The sequence below is a fragment of the Cynocephalus volans genome, chromosome 1 (assembly GCF_027409185.1).
Source record: "Cynocephalus volans isolate mCynVol1 chromosome 1, mCynVol1.pri, whole genome shotgun sequence".
NCBI classification, from domain to species: domain Eukaryota; kingdom Metazoa; phylum Chordata; class Mammalia; order Dermoptera; family Cynocephalidae; genus Cynocephalus; species Cynocephalus volans.
In genome coordinates this window covers 136,488,421-136,511,499 of record NC_084460.1, presented here as the reverse complement: position 1 = coordinate 136,511,499, position 23,079 = coordinate 136,488,421, and the positions used below count along the sequence as shown (strand labels likewise).

The 23,079-nt window shown below is 35.2% G+C and overlaps 1 protein-coding gene across 4 annotated transcripts in view; it reads left to right on the top strand.

Moving 5' to 3' along the window:
* Window positions 1–23,079, top strand: part of BBX (BBX high mobility group box domain containing) — a 278,279-nt gene that overhangs the window by 232,766 nt on the left and 22,434 nt on the right. For 3 of the 4 annotated variants that reach the window (XM_063098074.1, XM_063098080.1, XM_063098070.1), the window contains 5 exons: window positions 2,283–3,291; window positions 4,312–4,450; window positions 7,615–7,763; window positions 18,668–18,757; window positions 20,102–20,161. In XM_063098074.1, coding sequence (XP_062954144.1) covers window positions 2,283–3,291; window positions 4,312–4,450; window positions 7,615–7,763; window positions 18,668–18,757; window positions 20,102–20,161 — 1,447 coding nt within the window. The remainder of the gene's footprint in view (window positions 1–2,282; window positions 3,292–4,311; window positions 4,451–7,614; window positions 7,764–18,667; window positions 18,758–20,101; window positions 20,162–23,079) is intronic. The other variant, XM_063098086.1, reaches the window with a different exon arrangement.

Sequence of the window (23,079 nt, the reverse complement as noted above, 5' to 3'; positions counted from 1 at the left end):
GTTCAGTTACCTACGCAAGAAATATTGTGCTATTTCTCAGAATATGTCCCCAGAGAGAATGTCTGCATTTGTTCCATTTCATTCCTAGCTGTAAAATCATATCAGGGGTGATGAGGAAGATCATTTTGAAATATATAGAAGCAGAAAATATAGATTGCAAAGTGTTATTAGATGTGCTGAGATAAGCCTGTATGAATGCAAACTGTTGGCATACCACTGTAAAAAACCATCACCTACGTGGCAAAAGGTCCCTGAAATGACCTATTAAAGGCCACCAGAGTGATAGCGATTGAAAAACTACAAAATTTCCTTTGAGAATGCCTTTCTAGTTTTCCTTACAGAAGTAGTATACTCTCTGTCCCCACATGGGGTATTCATGAAGGGCTAGGATAATTGAGAAAGTGAAATAAAAAATATTTCAAAATTGTTACACAAACAGCACATTATCCCATAAGTGTAAAACATGCAGGGAAGGTTAATGTGTCAGTGTTTCAAATTAACTTAAGATAACATTTTGCTTTGAGCTTATTTCTGGTAAGGTTATTTTATAAAGAGAAGTTCTAAGTCTTTATAGCCACTGCTGGGGCCTAAAAGTTAACCTCCGTGAGTTCCTGAAAAAGACAGCTCTGTTATGAATTCTTAATATTTCAAATCATCCCTGTGAATGATCAGAAGGGCTGAATGCTCTTATCATGCTCATTTTTAAAAATTACAGTGTCTGGCTCTCCCCGCCCTTCTCCAGTTTCTTCCCAGATTTACTAATCATAACATAATTCTCACAAAGATTTATGATGCATTAAAAATACGAAGAAAAAAAAATGAGGCAAAAGAACATCTTATATTTAATTCAATGTATTGTCCATTTAAAAGTGAATTTTACAGATATTAACAATCTCTGACAGCTTTCCATTTGATAAGGTGATGATTTTTAAAAACAGATCAGTGTTTCCTATTCACGCTCTTGATTTTGCATTGACTCAGCAAGCCCCAATACTCTTTCCCCTCTGAGCTGCTAATGCAAAGTAGATAAAATAGTTATGGCTAAGACTTCCTGTGCTGCCCTCGACAAGGTCAGCATCATCAGCCTCTTGATAAATTTCTCAAAGGTAGAGACCTGACCTTATCGATTGTTGTATCTTTAGTATCTTCCATGGAGCCTGGCATTTGATAGGCTTGCAGTTGTGTTTATGAATGAAAACCCAAGCATTAAAAACAAATTTTACGATAGGCTGCAATTTTCCCTTCTAGTAAATAGCTTTAGATTGAAGTTCCAAAGTACCTGGGGGCTCAGTGAGAGAAAGATGGCACCTTTGCCTTTGAATGTCCTATGTGTGAAATTTTGGGAGTTTTGGTGAAGAATTTAAAAAGTTAACCAAATTGGGGGCAGACATGTTTTGATATTCAGAATTTTTTAGATTTTAGGAAAATGATGCAGTAAATGTATCTTACACTATTTAATTTTCCCAGTGCATATTCAAATGCACGAATATTCTGATAGCAAGATCATATGAGTAGTCACTGTAAGTGCGATAAGCTGTTAAAGATGTTGAACAGTTTCACATTGATTCAGGTCAGAATTTGCAGCCAGGTAAGTTCAGATCCAATCAGATTTGCTACCAAACATGTCAAAACAAAACCTTTGTTTTTAGAGCTCGTGTGTTTTTAGGGTTGTCTGTCAGCATTTGTGGGCCTATAATGTTTTGTTCATTAACGGAAACTTTCTGTAGTTGTTCAGTGAATTATCATATTTCTAATTTCAAGTGGATAGATAGAAATCATCGCGGTTTTCCTAATTTCTGCTGGAAAAAGGAAAAGGTAAATATCTGTACAGAATTTTGGGATGATTACCTGTGTTCTACCATAAGTAAATCATCTCCATTAGACCTCACAAAATCATTTGTGAGATAGGATCATTTCCATTTTACAATGGCCACAGAGGAGCAAGGAGGGAAGTGATTCATTCTGGGTCACAAAGTTAATAAGTAGCAAAACTAAGATTCAAACTTGGGTCTTTCATCTCTGGATCCCATCCTCCTCCTACCAGATCTTTTCATAACAAAAGCTTCTGAGGAAGCTGGAAAATGATGATGATAGATATATGTTTGTCTACAGTTTAATAAATGTATGACAGTACCTACAGTCCTCTATTAATTTCAGTCATTTAAGTTACTAGTTTGGTAGAAGTGGGCTGATTATTGTAAAGTTTTAAGTTTGTTTAATTTAATTTTGAGTACAGAATAATAATTTTTTTGTTGTTCTCCATTTTTGTTTTAACCATTTAGATGTGCTTGGCATCAGAGGGTGTAAAAATGGAAGAATCAAAGCTAATAAAAACAAAAGAATCAGATGGTGGAAGAATTAAGGAATTGGAGAAGGGAAAGGAAGAAAGAGAAATCAAACTGGAGAAAACAGTTGAAGCCAGGTTACAGAAGGAAGCAGAATTTGAAAAATCAGCTAAGGAAAACGTAAGAGATTCTAAGGAATTAAGAAATTTTGAGGAGCTGCAAATGGATGATATAATGGCTATAAAAATGGAAGATCCCAAAGAAATTAGAAAGGAAGAATTTGAGGAAGATCAAAAATGTAGTCACTTCCCTGATTTTTCTTATTCTGCCAGTAGCAAGATAATAATAAGTGATGTTCCCAGTAGAAAGGATCATATGTGCCATCCTCATGGAATTATGATCATTGAGGATCCCACAGCATTAAACAAACCAGAGAAGCTAAAAAAGAAAAAGAAGAAAAGCAAAATGGATCGACATGGAAATGATAAATCAACACCCAAGAAGACTTGCAAAAAGAGGCAGTCTTCGGAATCTGATATTGAGAGCGTCATATACACCATCGAAGCCGTTGCAAAAGGAGACTGGGGCATTGAGAAACTTGGAGAAACCCCTCGCAAGAAGGTTCGCACATCCTCAAGTGGCAAGGGAAGCATTTTGGATGCCAAGCCACCAAAGAAAAAAGTGAAATCAAGAGAGAAGAAAATGTCAAAGGAGAAATCCTCAGACACCACCAAAGAGTCAAGACCTCCAGAGTTTATTAATATTTCTGCCAGCAAGAACATTTCTGGTGAGGTGCCAGAGGGTATAAAAGCAGAACCATTGACCCTGACAGAGGATGCCCTACCACCCAACCTATCAGGACAGGCCAAGCCTGAGGACAGTGACTGTCACAGAAAAATAGAGACTTGTGGCTCCAGGAAATCTGAGAGGTCTTGCAAAGGTGCTCTTTATAAAACCCTGGTGTCTGAGGGCATGCTCACCTCTCTGAGAGCTAATGTTGACAGGGGTAAGTAACTAACACAAACTTGAAAAGAATATGAAAACCAAGCAGAATTTCTCCTTTAGAGTTGTTGAAAAGAACTGCCATAAAGAACAATATAGTGTCAAAATAATATCTTATTACATTTGCATGGTTCTTTATGGTTTGTAGATCATGTCCATTTATTGTTTTACGTACATGTTTTCTAGTACTGTTAAGGGGAGTTTGTATTCATTTTGTAGGTAGTTCTCAGAATATAAGTATTCAAAGTAATTCAAACCTTTTTTTATTTTTTAACTGGTAGGAGCTGGATCTTGGTTCTGAAGGATTGGTATTGAATGTTTGGAGCTTTTCATTTGTTTTTTTAAAACTGGTAGAATTTCCTGAATCAATCAGATGTATTTGGCAGAATCTTGACCTGTAGGCTCCAGTAGCAAATACCTTATCTAGCCCTCTCTACTAGGTTATCAAAACTGTAATTGAAGTGAAGGGCCTTTTAAAACATAACAGTGTCCAAAACCCAATTAATGTGTATACCTTTATTCCATAGATTATTTCAGATAAATGCATCTATTTTAAAATATAACATCTGGCTAGAGGACTACCTCTTGCCAAGCTATATTCCAACAAGAAATATGTGAATCGTAGGTCTAACAAGCCCTGAGTAAAAATACTTGGGAGTCCATAGTTTTCCAGGAATGTCATTCCAGTGAGTCCTGGGGAAATTAGAATTTATTGTGCCCACGGGCAAAGGCTGTCATACTTTAGGCTGGTTCTCAGATGGAAAAGGTAGCAGTAGTTAGTCTGTCTCTTGAGTTGTGTGATACCTGTTGAATTATGGACAGGACAACTTATCTCAGAGGTTGTAAATTACTTTTTTGCATGTTCCATTATTAAAGATAGTCCTGCGTGAATAATTCTGGGTACTCTGAAATAGTTACAAATAGCATCAAGGAGGCAAGAGATCACTTGTGAAGCAACTGAGATGATCCCACCACACACAAACTCCAATATACTGAGCACATCTTTTCTCTTGAATTTCCTTAGGAAAACGAAGCTCAGGAAAGGGAAACTCCTCTGATCATGAAGGGTGTTGGAATGAAGAAAGCTGGACATTTAACCAGATTGGGACCAGTGGGAGCAAGAAGTTCAAGAAGACAAAGCTAAAGGAAGACTCTCTCTTTGGGTAGGTACCTGTGAGCACAGTCAGTTGCACCGCACAGACCCCAAGTGTGGGTAGGAGTGTCCAAGTAAACATACATCACTAACAACTTATTGTTTATTCATTCAGCACTTGCTTCAGTCTTAGTAAGCACCTTAATTAACACAAATCAAATATTTCACATGAATTCTGCTGTTAACACGGTCATGTGAGTGACAATATCAGTCCATTTTAGGTATAGTGGAAAATAAGTAGATTTTAGACTTAGGCTATGTTTGACGTTCCACCATGGAGTAGTGATGTAACATTGTAAATGCTTTGATGTCTCCAGGATACATTTTCTCTTCTGAAGCTTAGGATGGATATTATTAGTATGTTTACATTTTGTCCACTTTATGTACTGTATAAACTTTACTTAGTATTTCTAAATGTATGTACCTATGTTTATAAAAGACAGCTGAAAAATATGAGGTAAATAAAATTTTGCTTCTGTTTCTAACCTTGTTTTGTTTAAGCCATTTTGTATTGCTCTAAGGTAAAAATATTAAGTTGACTATTCTTCGGGTACAGAGAACATTCAATATATTACGTACTGAAATGCAGTATTAAGTAATAGCATACATCACATCAAAATAAAATTATTAAGAACTATTTCATATTTAATATTATGCCAAAGACTCTAATGATCTTGATATATTTTATTAGTAAGTTAACAGATGCGATACTTTATATTGGTGAGGAAATTATCTGCATATTCAGTTTTTCCGTTTTGAAGATCCTTTGAGATTTCTCATTATCTAAATTTGAAAAGAATATGTTGAACAGAAATAAGTAGATTTTTATATTCTTCATATTTTTTACAAGTGTGCTTAAAGGTATGCAAATTTTATGCACTAAGTGTATTGTATTTGGTTTATTTATAATGTTTGCATTTCTGTTTGTGGAATAATATATTTTTTCTTGGAAGTTACAATGCTTTAAAGCCTGGTTAATTTTAAGACTCTAGATCATCACAAAGTGGGAGCATGAAAGTTATTTCCTATGGTGCTGCCTCCTCAAAATTATTTATATTGAAATGATATATTTATAACTTGATATATTTTATTTCTAATATTTTTTAAGTCCAAAGTACTTTAAATTAGTTTTTCTTACATTATACCTAAATAATGACCTGAGAATCCTTACATTTGTCATTGTCAAATGATAATTTCAAACTTAGAATTTCCTTAAAAAGCAACTCGAGCATCTAGACCAATGTTCTATATATTCTAGAAGAACTATCAATGCTTATGGGTTTACACACCAAGAGGGAAGTAGGTCTCATTATAGACAGTGTGAAGTCCCAGGGGAATAAAGCAAGCATTAAGGCTCTCCAACAGAAATTTCTCTGATGCTTTTATTAGAAACTGCTAAAGCTGTCACAGAGATATTTCATCAGTCTTCTTTGAGGAACAAGATAAGTGAAACAATCTTTTGAAAATCTGTCCCTGAAAAGAGATTGGTGTGCGAATTCTTGTGTGTTTGCTTTTTAGTAATTTCTGAGGAAGCCACATACATACGCCTGTAACTGGGAGTGTGGTTTTCTACAGGTTTAAGTCAGCCATAAACTTGTTCTCTTTACTCCTTTCTCCTTTTAGTGGGCCTTTCAGGATCAGACTATTTGTGTTTGCCTTATTTATAACATACCAATATAGTGCCTGAGCAGTGAGAGATGCCAGTTCCTATCATCTTCTCTTAGATTTGTAGATGAGTATTTTACAACTTTTTGTGTCAGAAAATGTGCTACCTGTTTTAGTTAACTGTAGCCAAGAAAAATTTGCTCAGTATTGGCAGTTCTAATTTTATAGATTTCTCCAAGAAAAGCATAGGTACTCATCATTGTTCTCCTTTAAAAAAACAAAACAAAAAAGCAGTCCCAAGAGACTTTATGAATTACATTTTGCATTTTCAATTTTATTTTGGCTAGTCAGCATATTTGAGAAATTCAAAACTTACAGATAGCTTTTGGATAGTATCTCATTAGTATCAGATAATATCTGATATTCCATTAGTACAAATTTTTTTAATTGAATGAGAAAAAATGATTTTATTAAGGGAGGAGCATCCCCCACCCACCTACCAGCCTCCACTGCTTTGACAGAATTTAGGAATGGCCCTAGAAGCATCTCAAGGACATCCCTTAGCTACCAGACTAACACATTGGCTTCTTGTTAAGTTGGTACTAAAGCTGCTCTCCTCTTCCCCATACACCTTCCATATTCCATCTACCAAGCACAGCAGTTCTCCTGCAGCTTATCCCATCTGTCTGGGTTTCATCTTAGTTAATAAATTTCACTAAATGAAAGCCAGCGGCCAGGCTAGGTTCCAGCAGGAATGCTGCCATTGCTGTGTGGGGAGCCTTAGAGACAGTCAAAACCAGCCCAAGGATTTCCCAACTTTACTGGTGGCATTTCTAAAGTCATTTGTGGTTTAAGTTAAAGCAGTGTTGCCTCTCTGCCAGTGTGTTCATTGAAAACTGGCTTTTCTCATTGAGTGTTTAATTCTCATCCTGGTCAACTCTCCATAATTTTTTCTAATATTCAGAATTTGTGTGTTTGCTTTTTGTTTGTGCATACATGCTTTAACCAAGCACTAGTCAATAAATATTTTTAAAGAAACTAATCTGGCTGTCCAGTTAGCTCAGTTGGTTAGAGCATAGCCTTTTAACACCAAGGTCAAAGGTTTGGATCCTCATACTGGCCAGCCACAAAAAAAGAAAAAAACAAAAGAAAACCAATCTCACAAAACTACTAATGTAGCATATTAGCATAAGCTTGCCAATATATGTACATGTATATGAATCTTTAGAACGAGAAATCATATGAATAGAGTATGCTTTGTACTGAACTTTATGAAAAGTTTCCCGTAGCAAATTCCATACTTCAAAACTATTCCAATATTTTAAACCATTTTTCTACTATTCTAAGGCAATAACATAACGCCATGTGAATTTACTGTGAAAACTGTATTGTTAAATCTCAAGCATTTCTGAAAAGATGGGTTTTTTCCTTACACGGAATTCACTTTTAAAACCCCTAATTCCCAGGGGTCCTGTTTTCAAATGGAATATATTAAAATATATATCGTATCATTTTCTATTCACATATTTGGTCATGTGCTGATCGAATTCCCTCTCCCACTTTTCATAGCTCAGCAAAGCTGGATGAAGAATTTGAAAAAAAATTCAACAGCCTCCCTCAATATAGTCCTGTTACATTTGACCGGAAATGTGTACCTGTACCAAGAAAAAAGAAGAAGACTGGAAATGTGTCCTCTGAACCGACTAAAACCAGCAAAGGTTAGATGTGACCTGTACCTTTCTGCAATGTGGTCAGAATCTCAGCTGACCCCTCTGCTGAGCTTCCGCAGCTCCCTGAAAATATGTAATTGGATTTACTAGGGAGGTAGAACTTCAGGTTGCTTTCCAAGATTATCTTGATCCCTGCCTCCCTTCTATATCCCTTCTTTCCTTCCTAATTTTCGTCAGCCTCTGTCCTTTTGCATCTCAAATTGTACATTTGCCAAGATTTTTCAAAAGTGTTACATATGGTCTTTGACCTTTTGCTTTCTAAAATTCTGATTTGGAATTTTAAGCTTTTCTTGGGCAGAAATTGCTGGATGAGTCCAATTCTTCTGTTCCCTGTATCTACAACAGGATGGACTCTGGTACTATGAAATTGTTCTGTTTGCCTGATAAGCAGACACTATTCTTTTGATAGTATCTGCTTATCAGGCAACATCAATTTATCTTTTTTGTAAAAAAAAAAAGGTAAATTCTTTTCTTTCTTTCCTTTTTTTTTTTTTCCTTTGGTGGCTGGCTGGTTGGGGGAGCCAAACCCATGTCCTTGGTATTATGAGGCTCCATTCTAACCAGCTGAGCTAACCAACCAGCCCTACTGGCAAATTCTTATGGAACAAATGAAAATAAAACTACCTGCAATACTTCAGCAATATTTTTTTTATTGGTTTTTGATAAATTTAGAAAAATGTTTTGTTGGCATATTCATTTCTCGAGAATATCAGCTTGTCCTCTGTCTATTTCAGGGAAGCTTTTAAAATTATCAGCATGACTTGGATGGATCTCAGCATTCATCAGTAGTAACACTATAGTCCGAAGGGGGTTTTAAAGAGTGTAGGGATGTTTTCATTGGTCTTAATACCTAGGACCACTGTTGACATTTACGGTTTCAGGGGCTGGGGTGCTAAACATCCTGCCCTGCTCAGGACATTCAAGCACAATGAAGGATTGTCTTACACAAATGACAATATTGCTGTCATTGAGAAATTGCTCTTCTGATTTCATTTGACATCTACAATTGGTGAGAAAAATGTACCTATAGTTTTCCACACAGATGTGAAAGACTTTATTCACTTAGCTCTCCAGTAAGACATGAATAATTGGTGTGGCTGAGCTATAGTTTCTTTCAGGATCAAATTCTGAGCTGGATTTGTTGTAAGAGTTGTGTAATTATCTAGCAAAAGTAGCTGCCTGTTGCCTACTTTATGTTAAATCAGATTTATTCCCTTTTGTGTATTTTAGTTTAGATAGATAGGTCAGATATAAATATTAACAAGGAGATACAGTTTCATGTATTTTAAGGGAATATTTAAGATATATGGACTAGGGAAAATTTCTTCTCTGAAGAAACCAAAACCTTTCTTCTTCAAGATGTAAAATCCTTTTGTGCACTGGAATTGACACAACCGAAGAGGGCCACTTTGAGATCTGTATCTCAAGATAGAACTAAAAAGCTGAAGAAAAGTTCCTCTTCATGATTAAAGGCAGGGAGGTACATAAAAGTCATTTTAGAATTAGCTCAGTTTTCCTCTGTGGTTAATAAAAACAAGTCTAGTGAATAAAGAACTAAAAAAGAAATGTTGTTGCATCACCAAGTTTGCTCAGCTGGGAAAACAAAAAAGGATTGTATAGAGATCTTCAAGATGGGTAGGAAAGAAATAAAGTGGACTTGTTGACAGGTTGGTAGCTGAGCACCATAATGGATTATCAAATAGAATGACAGTCTTTGTGCTCTGGAGATATTTAGGAATAGGCAAACTAGTCTGTGACCCAAAAGATGCCAGGTATCTTGAGCTCCCATAATCCTTGGATTTAAAGTTGCTGATAAATACCTGACAAGCCAATAAAATAGAACTTGATTAATGTACAGAACGTATTCCTTCTTCTACTCCTTGTAGTTCAAGACATTCATGTTAGAGCTCTGAGGTTGGCCAAATTATCTATCAGGGAATATAACAATAGATTTATTTTTGTAAAGCTATAAAACCCTGAAGTTAGAATCTATTTTTATGATATCTTCTCTTGGGTCTTAGTTGTCTGTTACATGATTTTCCTCTCTCAGATGTAATAACAGTATTTCTTTTGATATGAAATAGCTTTTTGTAGCTTTGGATTATATTTCATACAATATCATCTCAACTCTCCCATTATATCTCTCAAGCCACAAAGTCACTGGTTCTTATACAGTATATCAATAATTAAACCATGTAGGAAGTCTTCCAAGACTTCAGATTTTGCTCTGCATTCTGACTCATGTAGCAAAATGCAGTTAAAATAAGCAGAAATTAAATAATATATTCTCTATTTAGTAAATTAAAGAAATTGTATTTGGGGCTGATTGTAATTTGGCATTAGCAGCACCAATGTACTAGACTACAGGTTATTAATGAATTATCATACTAGCTGTGCTGTAATTGCTTGATCTTTAGGGGATAGAGGAGATTGTTTTCTTAAACTCTAGACCCTTTGCACCATTGCGTAATGAATCATTCAAAGCAAACAGTGTGTATGCCATCATTAATTTATTAGTAAAAGAGTATGTGTCCATTGAAACCTTATTTTCTTCTAACAATTTGCCATCTGTCTATATTTTACTTTCTCCTATATTTGTCATCATTCAGCATTCGTTAGGTATTTTTCCCTGACTTGTACTAGGTAGGTACCTTTTTATGTAATTTCAGGTTACATAAAATATATAGAATTTTTCTGAAATATAATTTCTAGAAGAAATGATTATGCATGCATTTATACAGTTATATATCTCAGAATCACAATACCTGCTTAGGTTTATTTCTCTATTTTTCTAATAGTCTCCTTGTTCATATCTGTATTTCCAAGTAGTCTTTTCCCCTTTCCCATTGACCCCCCTCCTATCTCTGCCCTGTTTCTTATGACTGTGTAATGGGTCTTGTCAAAAACTACAATGAAAAGGGATGAAAATAACTTTAACCTTCCTCCAGCTGGGTTTGGGCTATGTTGTAGGAAAACTGAGGATGATAATTTAGTAATAGAATTTTCTTTTGCATTTAAGAACAGATTATTCACTAAATTATAATCTAACTCACAATGCAATTCAGTTGAAGCAGCCTAATCTTAGAGTTTTCTGGGTTATCTCTCACAGTCATTTTTATATATTTTTAGAAGAAAACTTTAAATTATAAGTCTAAATTTAATTATAATCTTTTTTTTTTTTTATAATCTTAAGAGATTTGTTTTGACACATTATTTTATGTATATTGCTAATGTATGAAACATTATTTACAAAAGTATCAGAAATCAGAGTTCTCTGCAAAATGGTAATTTTCAAACGGAAGTAGGATCATTGAGAAAGAGCTAATTGAATTCAATTTAGAGTGTTCCACATGTATATTTTAAGATGGAAATTTAAAATGGTTAAGGATTTAAGATTAAAAAAAAAAAATCACAGTGATAATAAAGAAGCAGGCTTACAAAATTAAAGGTTGAAGACAATCCCCTATTTGGGATTGAGCCAACCTGAAGATACTTTTTGTCTTAGAGAACTGAGATCCATTGACAGCCAACCAGCTTTTCCTCTTGGGAGGTTATAGCTTCCAATTTGGACAGAACTCTGTATTTCTCCTTGTAACTGAGAGTCTTCATTGCCACCAAACTTTTTCAGGAACACGGTAACAGCATGTTTGCAGATACAAAAGGTATATACCTAATAAAATCTTAAGTTCTACCACCATTGGAGTTATGCCTGATACTTGTCTCCAACAACAGTTCTAAAGAGCAGGATTCTCTTAATTCACCTTACTAACTGAACTGGAAATATTATATCAGGCTAACGCTGAAATGGCTTCTTTATCACTATAGCTTCTCATCCAAAAAATGTCCATTATTTGGCAAACCTCGGACAACATTAGTGTTTTAGAAAGGTTATTGTTAATGGCACCCCTCTTATACTCTATGCTTGTGGTTTGGCCCTGCCATTTTCTACCCAGCTGTGAAGTTGGGGTGCAAAGGAGATTGATACCTTTAGAATACAGGCCATCATGCACAAAAACTTTAGTAGAGACCTAAGCCAGTTTGCATAACAGCAGTGAGTGATTTTGTTGTAAGGAAGCTGAAACTGATAGAAAAATTCTCTTAAAAAATTTGGTAGGGAAAGAGATGGTATAGAAGTTTGAGGTAGTAGTAGAGTGAGGGACAATTGCCACTTCTTTGTTTTCTGGATGATTCCTTCTAAAACCCTTTTCTCTGCTTTTTACTTTCTACCTTTTTCCCCCTCCATGGACACTGCTACATTAATGGAACAATTAAGAAAAAAGATGGTAGTAAATTTTCTTATCTTTTCTTCTCTTACATATTTCGACTTTACTTTCTTTAGACAAAATATCACACATATGTACCATGCTGGTGGGCAGAAATAGAAGTGTTCACTTCTTGACTCTAAAATTGCTGCTTCTCAGTGACTACAGTTATATCTTACCTATTACTTTCCTTTCAAGTTGGTCACTTTCTTTTTTATATGATGTTGTTATTTACTTACAGTAGTTTTATAGCTGTAGTCTGGGGAGGGTGGCTAGGAGCAAGGAATTTAAAAAATTTAAGTTTACAGAAGCTCTTCTATGTACAAAACTGCTGTGGATTTTTTTTTTTCCTTTTTCTTTTTTCAGTGTTAAAATTGATTGACAAGCTCTGTCTTTAGCTTTGTCTTTAAATTGTTACTTTTTAGATTTCTGTAAGTGTGGCGAGATCTGAAAAGATATATTCTTTCCTAACCCATTCCGTACATCAAATCAATTTGCTTCTGTGAACAGTTCTTTATATCATTCTCCTGTGAGTTAGTACCTTATTATATTAAATTATTTTTCTACAGGCCAATCACTAGGATCTTTATGATCCTGAGAAGTCTCAGGATTGTTTTTCTGCTTTCTCCTACTTCTGTTTTCCATGATTGCCTGTTTATCATCAGGTGCACCAGCCTGCAGATTCCTGGGCTGTATGAAACAGATTACAGAAAACACCTGTAGTATTAGTGTTGCATGTACACATGATATATTTTCCTTGTGCTTGTTAAATTTCTTTTCTCTTGTTGCTGCACTTATTCCCAAAGAAGCAAACAAGTAGGCATTTTCTATTTTTATTGCCAGCCACCACCACCTAATTCAGAAGTGTTTGCTACTGGTTACTTAGAAGGATGGCTTGGTGTAGTAATCAAAAAAACACTTGCATAGATTTACAGTATCAATAATAACAGCAATAAGTGTCATTTCTTGAGCTCTTTCTTTGTGCCAAGCAATGTTTTAAGAGCTTTCTTTATTGATGAAACAAATATTTATTGAGAACCTGTTACGTGCTAAGCACCATTGTAGGCACTTAGATTATATCTATGAATGAAAACAAAGAACCCTACTGTCATGGAGTTTACACTGAAGTGAGGGGACCAGATAATAAATAAGCCTAAAAAATAAGCGAAGTATATAATATGTTTGGAGGTGAGAAGTTCTATGAAAAAAATAATGGGTTGATAGAGCAGATAGGCAGAAGATCAAAGAGGAAAGAATAGACTTGAGCAATACTGTAAACAAACTAGAACTAACAGACATATATAGAACATTCCACCCAACAGTAGCAGAATACACATTCTTCTCAAGTGCACATGCAATGATCTCTAAAATAGATCATACACTAGACCATAAAACAAACCAAAGCATTTAAAGGATTAAAATAATACAAAGTACGTTCTCTGACCACAGTGAATTGATATAAATAATAGTTGGAAAAATTTGGGGGAAACTCACAAATTTGTGGAAATTAAGCAGCAGACTCCTAGAGAGATAACCAGTATGTCAAAGAAAAAATAAAAGGGAAAATCAGAAAGTACTTTGAGATGAATAAGAATAAAGACACAGCATACCAAAATTTAAGGGATACAACTAAAGCAATGCTTAGCAGGAAATTTATAGCTCTAAATGCCTATATTAAGAAAGAAGATCTCAAATCAGTACCTAGACTTTGACCTTAAGACACTGGAAAAAGAAGAGCAAATTAAACCTAGAGGAAGCAAAAGGAAGGAAATAACAAAGATTAGAGAGGAAATTAATGAAATGAGATTAATTAAATAAATAATAGAAAAACAATGGAGAAAATCAAAGAAACCCAAAACCCATTCTTTGAAAAAAAAAAAAACAAAATTGGAAAACATTTAGCTAGATTGACCAAAAAAAAGAGAGAAGGCTCAAATTATTAGAGTCAAAAAATGTCATAGAGGACATTATTACCAACTTTACAGAAATGGAAAGGATATAAAGGAATCCTATGAAAAATTGTATGTAGGCTAATAAATTAGATAACCTGTATGAAACAAACAATTCCTAGAAAGAGACAAACTACCAAACTGACTTAAGAAGAAATAGACAATCTAAATAGACCTATTACTAGTGAAGAGAATGAATTTGTAATCAAAAAAGTTCCCAGAAAATTAAAGCCCATATGCAGATGGCTTTACCACTGGATTTTATCAAGCATTTAAAGAACAATTAATATTAATTCTTTACAAAAGAATACAAAAGTTGGAAAAGGAATGAACACTTCCAACTCATTCTATGAGGCCCATATTACCCTGTCAAAACTAGACAAAGGCATCACAAGAAATGAAAACTACAAACCAAAATCTCTTATAAATATGGACACAAAAATTCTCAACAAAATACTAGCAAAACAAATCCAGCAACATAAGAAGAAGAATTACACATTATGACTAAGTGGGATTTTACCCCAGGATTACAAGATTGATTTAATATGTAAAAATCATTTAATGTAATATACCATATCAATAGAATAAAAAACAAAAATCATATATCATCTCCATAGATGTAGAAAAAGCACTAGGAAGAGAAGGGAGCTTCTTTAGCCTGATAAAGGGTGTCTACAGAAACATACAGCTAACATCATACTTAATGCTAAAAGATTTGATACTGTCCCCCTAAGCTAAGGAACAAACACAGGACATGCGCTCTCACCACCTCTGCTCAACACTATACTGGAAATTCTAGCCAGGGCAATTAAGCAAAAAGAAAGAAAGAAACAGCATGTAGATTGGAAAGGAAGAAGTAAAACTATCTCTGTTCTCAGATGACATGATCTTATAGATAGAAAATTCTAAGGAATCCACTAAAAAACTTTTATAGCTAATAAATGAGTTAGGATTGCAGGACACAAAATTATTATATGAAAAATAATTGTATTTTATATACTTGCAATGAACAACCCAAAAATGAAATTAGGAAAAAAATTCTATTTACAATAGCATTAAAAAGAATAAAAGTACTTAGGAATAAATTTAACAAAAGAAGCACAACGCAATAAAAATTGCAAAACGTTGTTGAAAGAAAGATGATAGAAATAAATAGAAAAAACAAGGGTATCATGGATTAGAGGACTTAATACTGTTCAGATATTACCCTCCCCCAAATTAATCTACAGATTCAACTCATTCTTCTCAAAATCCCAGGTGACTTCGTTGTAAAAATCGACAAAGGATACTAAAATTAATATGGAATTGCAGGAGATTCAGAATAGCCAAAATAATCTTGAAAAAGAAAAAAGTAGTAATTGATTTCAAAACAGACTATAAAACACTAGTAATTAAGACAGTGTTTTGCTAATATAAAGAAAGATATGTACATCAATGGAATAAATTTGAGGGTCCAGAAATCTATATATTTTTGGACAACCGATTTTCAACAAGGATGACAAGACTATTCAGTGGGAAAAGAATCATCTTTTCAAAAATGATGCTACAACAACTTAATGTCTATATGAAAAAGGATGAAGTTAGACCCTTTCTTTACTTCATACCATATGCAAAATTTAACTTAAAATGGATCAAAGACTTAAATGTAAGAGCTAAAATTATAAAACTTTTCAAAGAAAACGTAGGGTAAACCTTCATGACCTCAGATTTGTCAGTGGATCCTTAAATATGACACCAAAAGCCCAAGCAACAAAGGACAAAATAGATAACTTGGACTATATCAAAATTAGAAACATTTGTGCTTCGAAGGACACGTCAAAAAAGTGAAAAGACATCCCACAGAATGAGAAGAAATATTTGCAAATCACATTTCTGATAAGGGACTTTTATCTAGAATATATAAAGAACTCTTACAACTGAACAGAAAAAAAGTCAACTCTATTAAAAAATAGGCAAGTGATCTGAATAGACATTTCTCCAAAGAAGATATACAAATGTCTAATAAGTACATGAAAAGATGCTTAACATCATCATTTGTCAGGGAAATGCAAAACAAAACCTCAGTGAAGACACTTCATGTCCTTAGGGTGGCCATAATCAAAAAGACAGATAATAACAAATGTTAGAGAGGATGTGGAGAAATTGAAACTCTTATACATTGCTAATGGGAGTGTATAATGGTGTGGCTGCTTTATTAAATAGTCTGGCAGTTCCTCAAAAGGATAAACATAAAGTTACCATATGACTCAGCACTTTCACTTCTAGGTATATGCCCAAGAGAAATGAACAAATACATTCACACAAAAGCTCATACGTGAGTGTTTATAACAGCATTATTCATAAAAGCCAAAAGGTGGAAAAAACCCAAATGTCCACATAAACAAAATGTGTTACATCCATACGATGGAATATTATTCAGCCTGATACATGCTACAGCATGGATGAGCCTTGAAAGTATGCTAAGCCAGAAGGCTAGTCAAAAACTACCCATTATATGATTCCATTTATATGAAATTTTCAGAATAGGCAAATCTATAAAGACAAAGTATATTAGTGATTGCTTGAGGATATGGGAAATGCAAGTATAGGAGAGATGATAGCTAAAAAGTACAGAATTGATCTTTGAGGTTATGAGATGTTCTAAAATTGGTGAGGACTGCAAATATTTGTGAATATAAAAACCATTGATTGTACATTTTAAGTAGGTGAATTGTATGATACATGAATTATATTTAATTAAAAAATTTTTAAAACAGCTTATGAAGCTTCTAACTTTTTAAATCTTCACACCAACCCTGTGAGTTAGGTATTATTATGATACCCATTTACAGATGAGGAAATAGAAATTGTGTAAAAGAATAGGTTTGTGAGGGAAAGGGAGATCACAAGTGATGAGGTTGGGTTGCAGTTTTACATAAGAGTGGTCTGGAGATATTTGAGCAAAGCCTTGAAGGAGGTGAAGTTACCCATAGTTACCCATGTAGATAAAGCAGATGTGTGACTGCATGTGAAGGAACAGCTAGGAGGCCAGTGCAGCTAGAGAAGTGAACGAGGGGAGTAGCAGGATATGAGGTTACAGAGGTAATGGGCATCTGAATCACATAGGTCCTTCCTTGTAAGATATTGACAGCTTGCTGGCTTTTCAAATAAGCGGAATAGAAGAGGGCTGGCTGGAGTGATGCATTTGTGAGTCATTAGCCTGTAGCTGGTATTTAAAGCCCTGAGACTAGAGGTCATCACCAGAGAAGTGAGAGTAAGTAGAGGAGAGGATGAGAATGGAGCCACGGGCATTCCCAAATCAGGAAGTCAGGGAAAAGAGGAGGAAGCAAAGGAGACAGGGAAAGATGAGTGAGAGAGGAAGGAAAACAAGAGGAGGTGCTATCCCAGAAGCCCAGTGAAGGACACATTCAAGCAGAGGATGTGGCCCAAGGGGGCAGCCATGTCAGATGCTGATGCAGCCCAGTATGATAAGGACAGACAATTGGCCTTCATAACATGGGGCCCTTGATGACCCTGAGAAGAGCAGTTTTTCTTGAGTGGCAGGGCAGAAACCTGGTGGGAGTGCATTTAAGGCAGAGTGGAAAGAGAGAAATTGGAGACAGTGAGTACAGGCAACCTTTCTGAGGAGAATTTTGCTGCAGGGGGAAACAAAGAACAGGGGCAGTAACTGATGTGAGAGAAGTTTGAGCAGAAGAAGCCTTCTTTTTTAAGTTGAGAGAAATACTATATGATTGTATACTGACGGAATACCCACTAGAGAGGGAGAAGTGATGATGCTGAGCCAGACATAGAGGGTTGGGCTAGGGCACAGTGGAGAGACTGGCCAGATGGGAGCCTAGAAAGTTCACTTCTGCAGGAAGGCAGAGCAGGAGCTGGGATGCCGCAGGGGCAGCCTATGAAGCTTCCAACTCTTTAAATCGTCACACCAACCCCGTGTTAGGCACTATTATGATCCCCATTTACAGATGAAGAAACAGAAGTTACGTAAAATTATTAAGTCATTTTGACATAGGAATATCCACAAAGTATAGAAAGCATCCTGCTTTAGTGAAGTCAACGCTGTTATTATTGTTAACTGAAAATTTTCAATTCTATTTTATTCGAGAAAACTATGATAAAATTTGAGACTTCTCCCCCCTCCCCTGAAAAAGTTTTTTTGGTGAATACTTTTCAATTTTTAATTACTTTTTTCTTCCTAGAATATCCTCATAAAAGGTCAGGAAGCTATCTGATGCTCTCAGGTCAACCATTGTCCTAAAAGTGCCATCCTTGTGTGAAAATCAGTTTCTTAGGAGAGGTGAAATGCACGTGCTGTCCCTTGCTTCATGATACTTAGGAGTCAAAAGTAAAATCTTTTCTCTACTGCAGACTACAGCCACTGTTCTGTTACTGGTTTTAGTCTGTTTCTACTCACTAAATCTGCAATTTCTGCTTAGGGGGTCCGAGCCCTAATGGAGGCTTCTGCCCAATACATTTCGAAGGAAAATCTCGCTGGATTTAATTAAGACTAAAGAAGGGGGCTGAGCACCAGTCAAATGAGCAAAGATGCAAGACGATATTTCTTGCGACTCAATTTGCTTATTCCACAGGAGGGAGGAGGGTGTAATTGTTTAAAAATACACAATATTGTTTTATGAAATATTGTGAATTTAAAATATATTTATATTAATATTGTCTGTAGGTCCTTTCCAGTCTCAGAAAAAGAACTTATTCCACAAAATTGTCAGCAAATATAAGCACAAAAAGGAGAAGCCTAATGTTCCGGAAAAAGGTATTGGTGCCTTCCACCCTCCATTAAGGTTTCTTGGCCACCTCCATTGTGAACTCATCTTTGAGTAATGCTTTCGTGCATGGCCTTTGCCTTCCCCTCCCTGTGCTTGCTTCCGTCCCATCAGCTGAGGATGCAGGCATAGTCATTCTTTCTAGATTCACAGCTAATTGCAAATCTCCTTCACTTGAAGTTCTGCTCAAATATGTATTTGTCCCTGTTTTCAGAGTTGTATATGAATCATAAAATTGTTTCTTCTCATCTCTGTTTAGTGCATTTTGTAATTTAGTCTGTTTGACCTCTTATGCATTTATTTTCTTTGACTATTCTTGCTTTTCTCATGTATGGCAGCCCTACATACCATGACCACATTTTCCTACTTCCTGAAATCTTACCAGTTTTATATTCTTGTGAAAGTCTCACCATTGCTATACTTTTGTGACACATAAGGATTCTTGTTGACCTTTTTCTCCTAAGTTGTAACCTATCTCTCCCCACCCCTGGTCTATATTCTTCATCCTTTGCAGGCTCTTCTTCCCACCTCCTTTAGTCATGTAACTCTTATTTCCTGAGGGCACTAGAGACTTACTACACTCTACTTCCCTTTACTCTGAACATCTGTCTTGTTCTGATCTCAATGGGCCCTTGAACCTCTTCAGGGCTAGTCTTAAGATCTCTCTTTTCTCATAGTTCAGGACTCCTATTCTTCTTTCACGTAAAAGGTAAATCTTCCCATCTGGCTCAGTGCAGCCACATGTCCTGGAGGACAGACTTTCTGTAGCATCTCCCTGCATGTTTGTGTCATGACTATCATAAAGCTACCCATCCGATGCCCGTGGCGTCCTACTTGCATGGCCAAATGTGAAGCATTTCATGTTTCTTGAATGAGGCTTTAAATGCAGCTATCTTCTGTGTGTAGACATATGTGCCTGCGCGTTCCTGTACGTAACTCTTTACTTCATTTGGGTTTTATTTTCACCTCCACTTTGGCTTCTTAGTTTTGTTTTGGATATTGATATTTTTTCCTCTGCTTCCAGTGAAAAAACATTATTCTTTAGTAAAATGCCAGCTTTTTATTATTCCCTTTTACTGATCTTCAAATTACCTTGGTAAAAGTCACAAAATTACCTAATAGTATTTTTCATAAAATACAAAAATTTGTTTATTTTTAATCCATTTTTTTTCAGTAGCCTCATTATTTTAGTTGGTAGATGCCATTTTGAAAATTAATTAATTGAAATAAAATTCTGCTTCATTTGTGTGATGTTTTGTATTTAAGTTATTTTTTAGTATGTGTGTCTATAGTAGGAATAGAGTTTCACTTTTCTTTTCTATCATTGTTTTTAGGAAGTGGGGATAAATGGTCAAACAAGCAACTCTTCTTGGATGCCATTCACCCTACAGAAGGTAAAAGAAGCAATATTTCTTGTTTAATTTCAGGTAGTCTAAGCTGGAAATGGCATAAGTTTTACAGGCTTAAAAATGGCATAATTTACATAGGATCAATCAATAGTATTAGACCTGAATGTTCATAATTAGGTGATTTTTCATTTTCAAATAAAAACTACTATTTTAGGGACTCTTGCCAAGGGTTAAATAGTGTGTAACATGGTGTTTAATTTGTTAAAGGCAGATTTGTAACCTTTGAATCACATTAATCAGAGATTAGAGTGTTTCCTAACAATGTATTCAGCATTGTAGTTCATGTAACAGGCAGATGTTCATGCTCATGGGATTCAGAATAGGACATTATGGGGCTCTTGTGGTTGGATGGGCATAGGCAGGCCTTCAGAAGTGGGTTCTGGCCTGAATGTTTTCCCTAGCCTACCTCCCAGTACCTCTAAACATATATGGAATGCCTCTGAAGCTTCTGTACAGCCAAAGAAAAATTCAGTATTAACTAGTCATGTTACAGGTCCTAGGTGCAGATTTTATTTTGAAATTTCCCACAGCCATATTTATTTGTGGTTTTATCTAACTACTATTAGGTATTGTATTAGGTGCATGCTGATTTCTGTGACGGTGAAGGGGCCATCCCTCCCTTCTTCCCGTTAATTCCCTTTTTTCCATTGTAGATATTTAAAAGAGCTGAACATTTTTGTAGTGCTTGATCAGGAGTCACTTTATTTGAAAACTGCAGGGAATCTTAGAGATCATCCAGTTTGGACTCTTTTGAATTGCTTATATCCAGAAGGGGGAATGTAATTACCAAGTCCATATCTCTTGATTCCCAAATACACTCTTGTTCCCTTACTGAAATGGAGAAAAAATAAATAAAATGCACACTTGGCCTAAGTCACTTACCACAAATACTCAGGTTTTTAATATATTTATCAAAAATATTCAAGTTTGAGTTAATATTAAACATAAATGTTGGGGGTTTGGTAAGCACAGTTCGCGTGAGCCTCGTCTGCTTTTATGTCATTTTACTTTCATCCCAACAGTACATCTATTTTCTAACCTGTTATTTCACATTCACGATCTTATGGAGTACTATTTCTGCTAAGTGCTGGCCAAAACAAAATATGAATTATGCTCTTTCCAGCATTAAATCCTAACATCTCCAAATTGACAGTTAGCTCTTGTATATTTTAAAAATATATTCCTCACAGATTTGATAAATGTAAGGCACCGATGAACTATCAGAAGGATCTAAAAGGCATTTAAGACCACATTACTTGAAATGATGCTCTTCTAAGTACTTTATTTTGTTTTTTAAACACTGAAAACCCTACAGAGGTATCAGAACATGTGCAGAGTGGTAGATTGAGCACTGACCTAGGAATTAGGAGATCCAGTTCTAGTCTCAGATGGCCCACTAATTCATATTTTTAATAGGATGAATTGTTTAACTTCTCTAGGAGCCACTCTTCATGTTTGTACTAAGTACATGTGTGGTTCATGTGTTTAGGGATAGTAGTACACAAATTGGTTGAGTGGATGGTGTGATAATAGAAGCACCATATTCTGTAGCCCTAATTTTTTGCCTTTGGAGGTGGGGAGGCAGAAAAATAAATCAATTTTGAGTCTTATAGGCAGTCTTAAGAGTTTAGTAGAAATAGAGTTATATTGGTGATATTTAATTATATTTATTATTAATATAAGACAAAACTTTGGAGAACATGCACTGAGAACTGTATGTCCTTTATTTTGTGTAGAAAGCAAACTCATTTTACATGGCCAGAAAAATAGGAATCAATTTGAGCATCAGAAATTACTAGCAATTTAATGTGACCTTTTTGGTTATTTATTTTCGTACCATTGCAACATTTCTTGTTTGGGTGGTGACCATGTGCTTTGTGAATTATCTAGGCTCTTTACTTCATCCTTTGTCTGACCTAGGCCATATCACTGCTTATTAAAATTTTGCCTTGGAGGGTATAAATATATAAGGACAGAAAATGAAATGATAATACAGGATAATTTTAACGTGTAAGCCATCCTGTACAAAGGTTAGACGGGAATTATTTGTACTGATGTCTATAATGGAAATGTTGATTCAACTGAGGCTCTGTAGTTGTTTGGCTGTTCTGATCTCTGTTAGAGTGTATGACTTAAATTCACTATGCTTTTCTTTATACCACCTTATGAATAATTGCCTTGCAGTTTGTTTTTGTTTTTCCCTAAATATCAGAAATCTTTACATGCTCAGTAATACACCAGAGGTTTAAATGCTAAGCTTATAACCTGTTTTAAGCATTTTTCCTTGTGCTTTTAAAATTCAAAATGGCTAATCCACTTCCTGAAACTTTTGCATATCAAAAAAAAAAAAAAAAAAAAAAGATTGCCCACAGCCTAGAAATAAAGGTAAAGTTTTCAGATAAACCAAGAAGACCTACCTCTGCCGCTGTGTTTATCTTTTTGCTGAATTATGGTGTCATATACTCATTCTTAAGCTAGAGGTTTCTAATTGCAATAGTGATGAGGATTATAATTAATATTTAATATCATTTTACACTTTACAGAGGGCTTTCACACATATATATACTTTTTTATTTCATCTTGACAGTAGCCCCAGTGAGTTAAGGAGGGCTTACCAGCCCCAAGTACGTGGTAAGGAATTAAAGCCCGACCAACACAAGCAGAAAGGGAAGAAACCAGGACTCTCTCCACTTAAGTACATTAGCCACTACAGTTTCAATTTATCAGGCATATCTGTAGACTTTTAACCCTCATTTGGTTCAGATGTTGAACATATAAATGGTATCTTACTAGGAAAAAAAACCCCAAAACCTCAGACTAGGAATCTCCACAACATTAGTTTCTTTGCAATGTATAAATCTAATTATAGGGAGGAAAACTGGTTTATGGTTAGATTTTCCAAC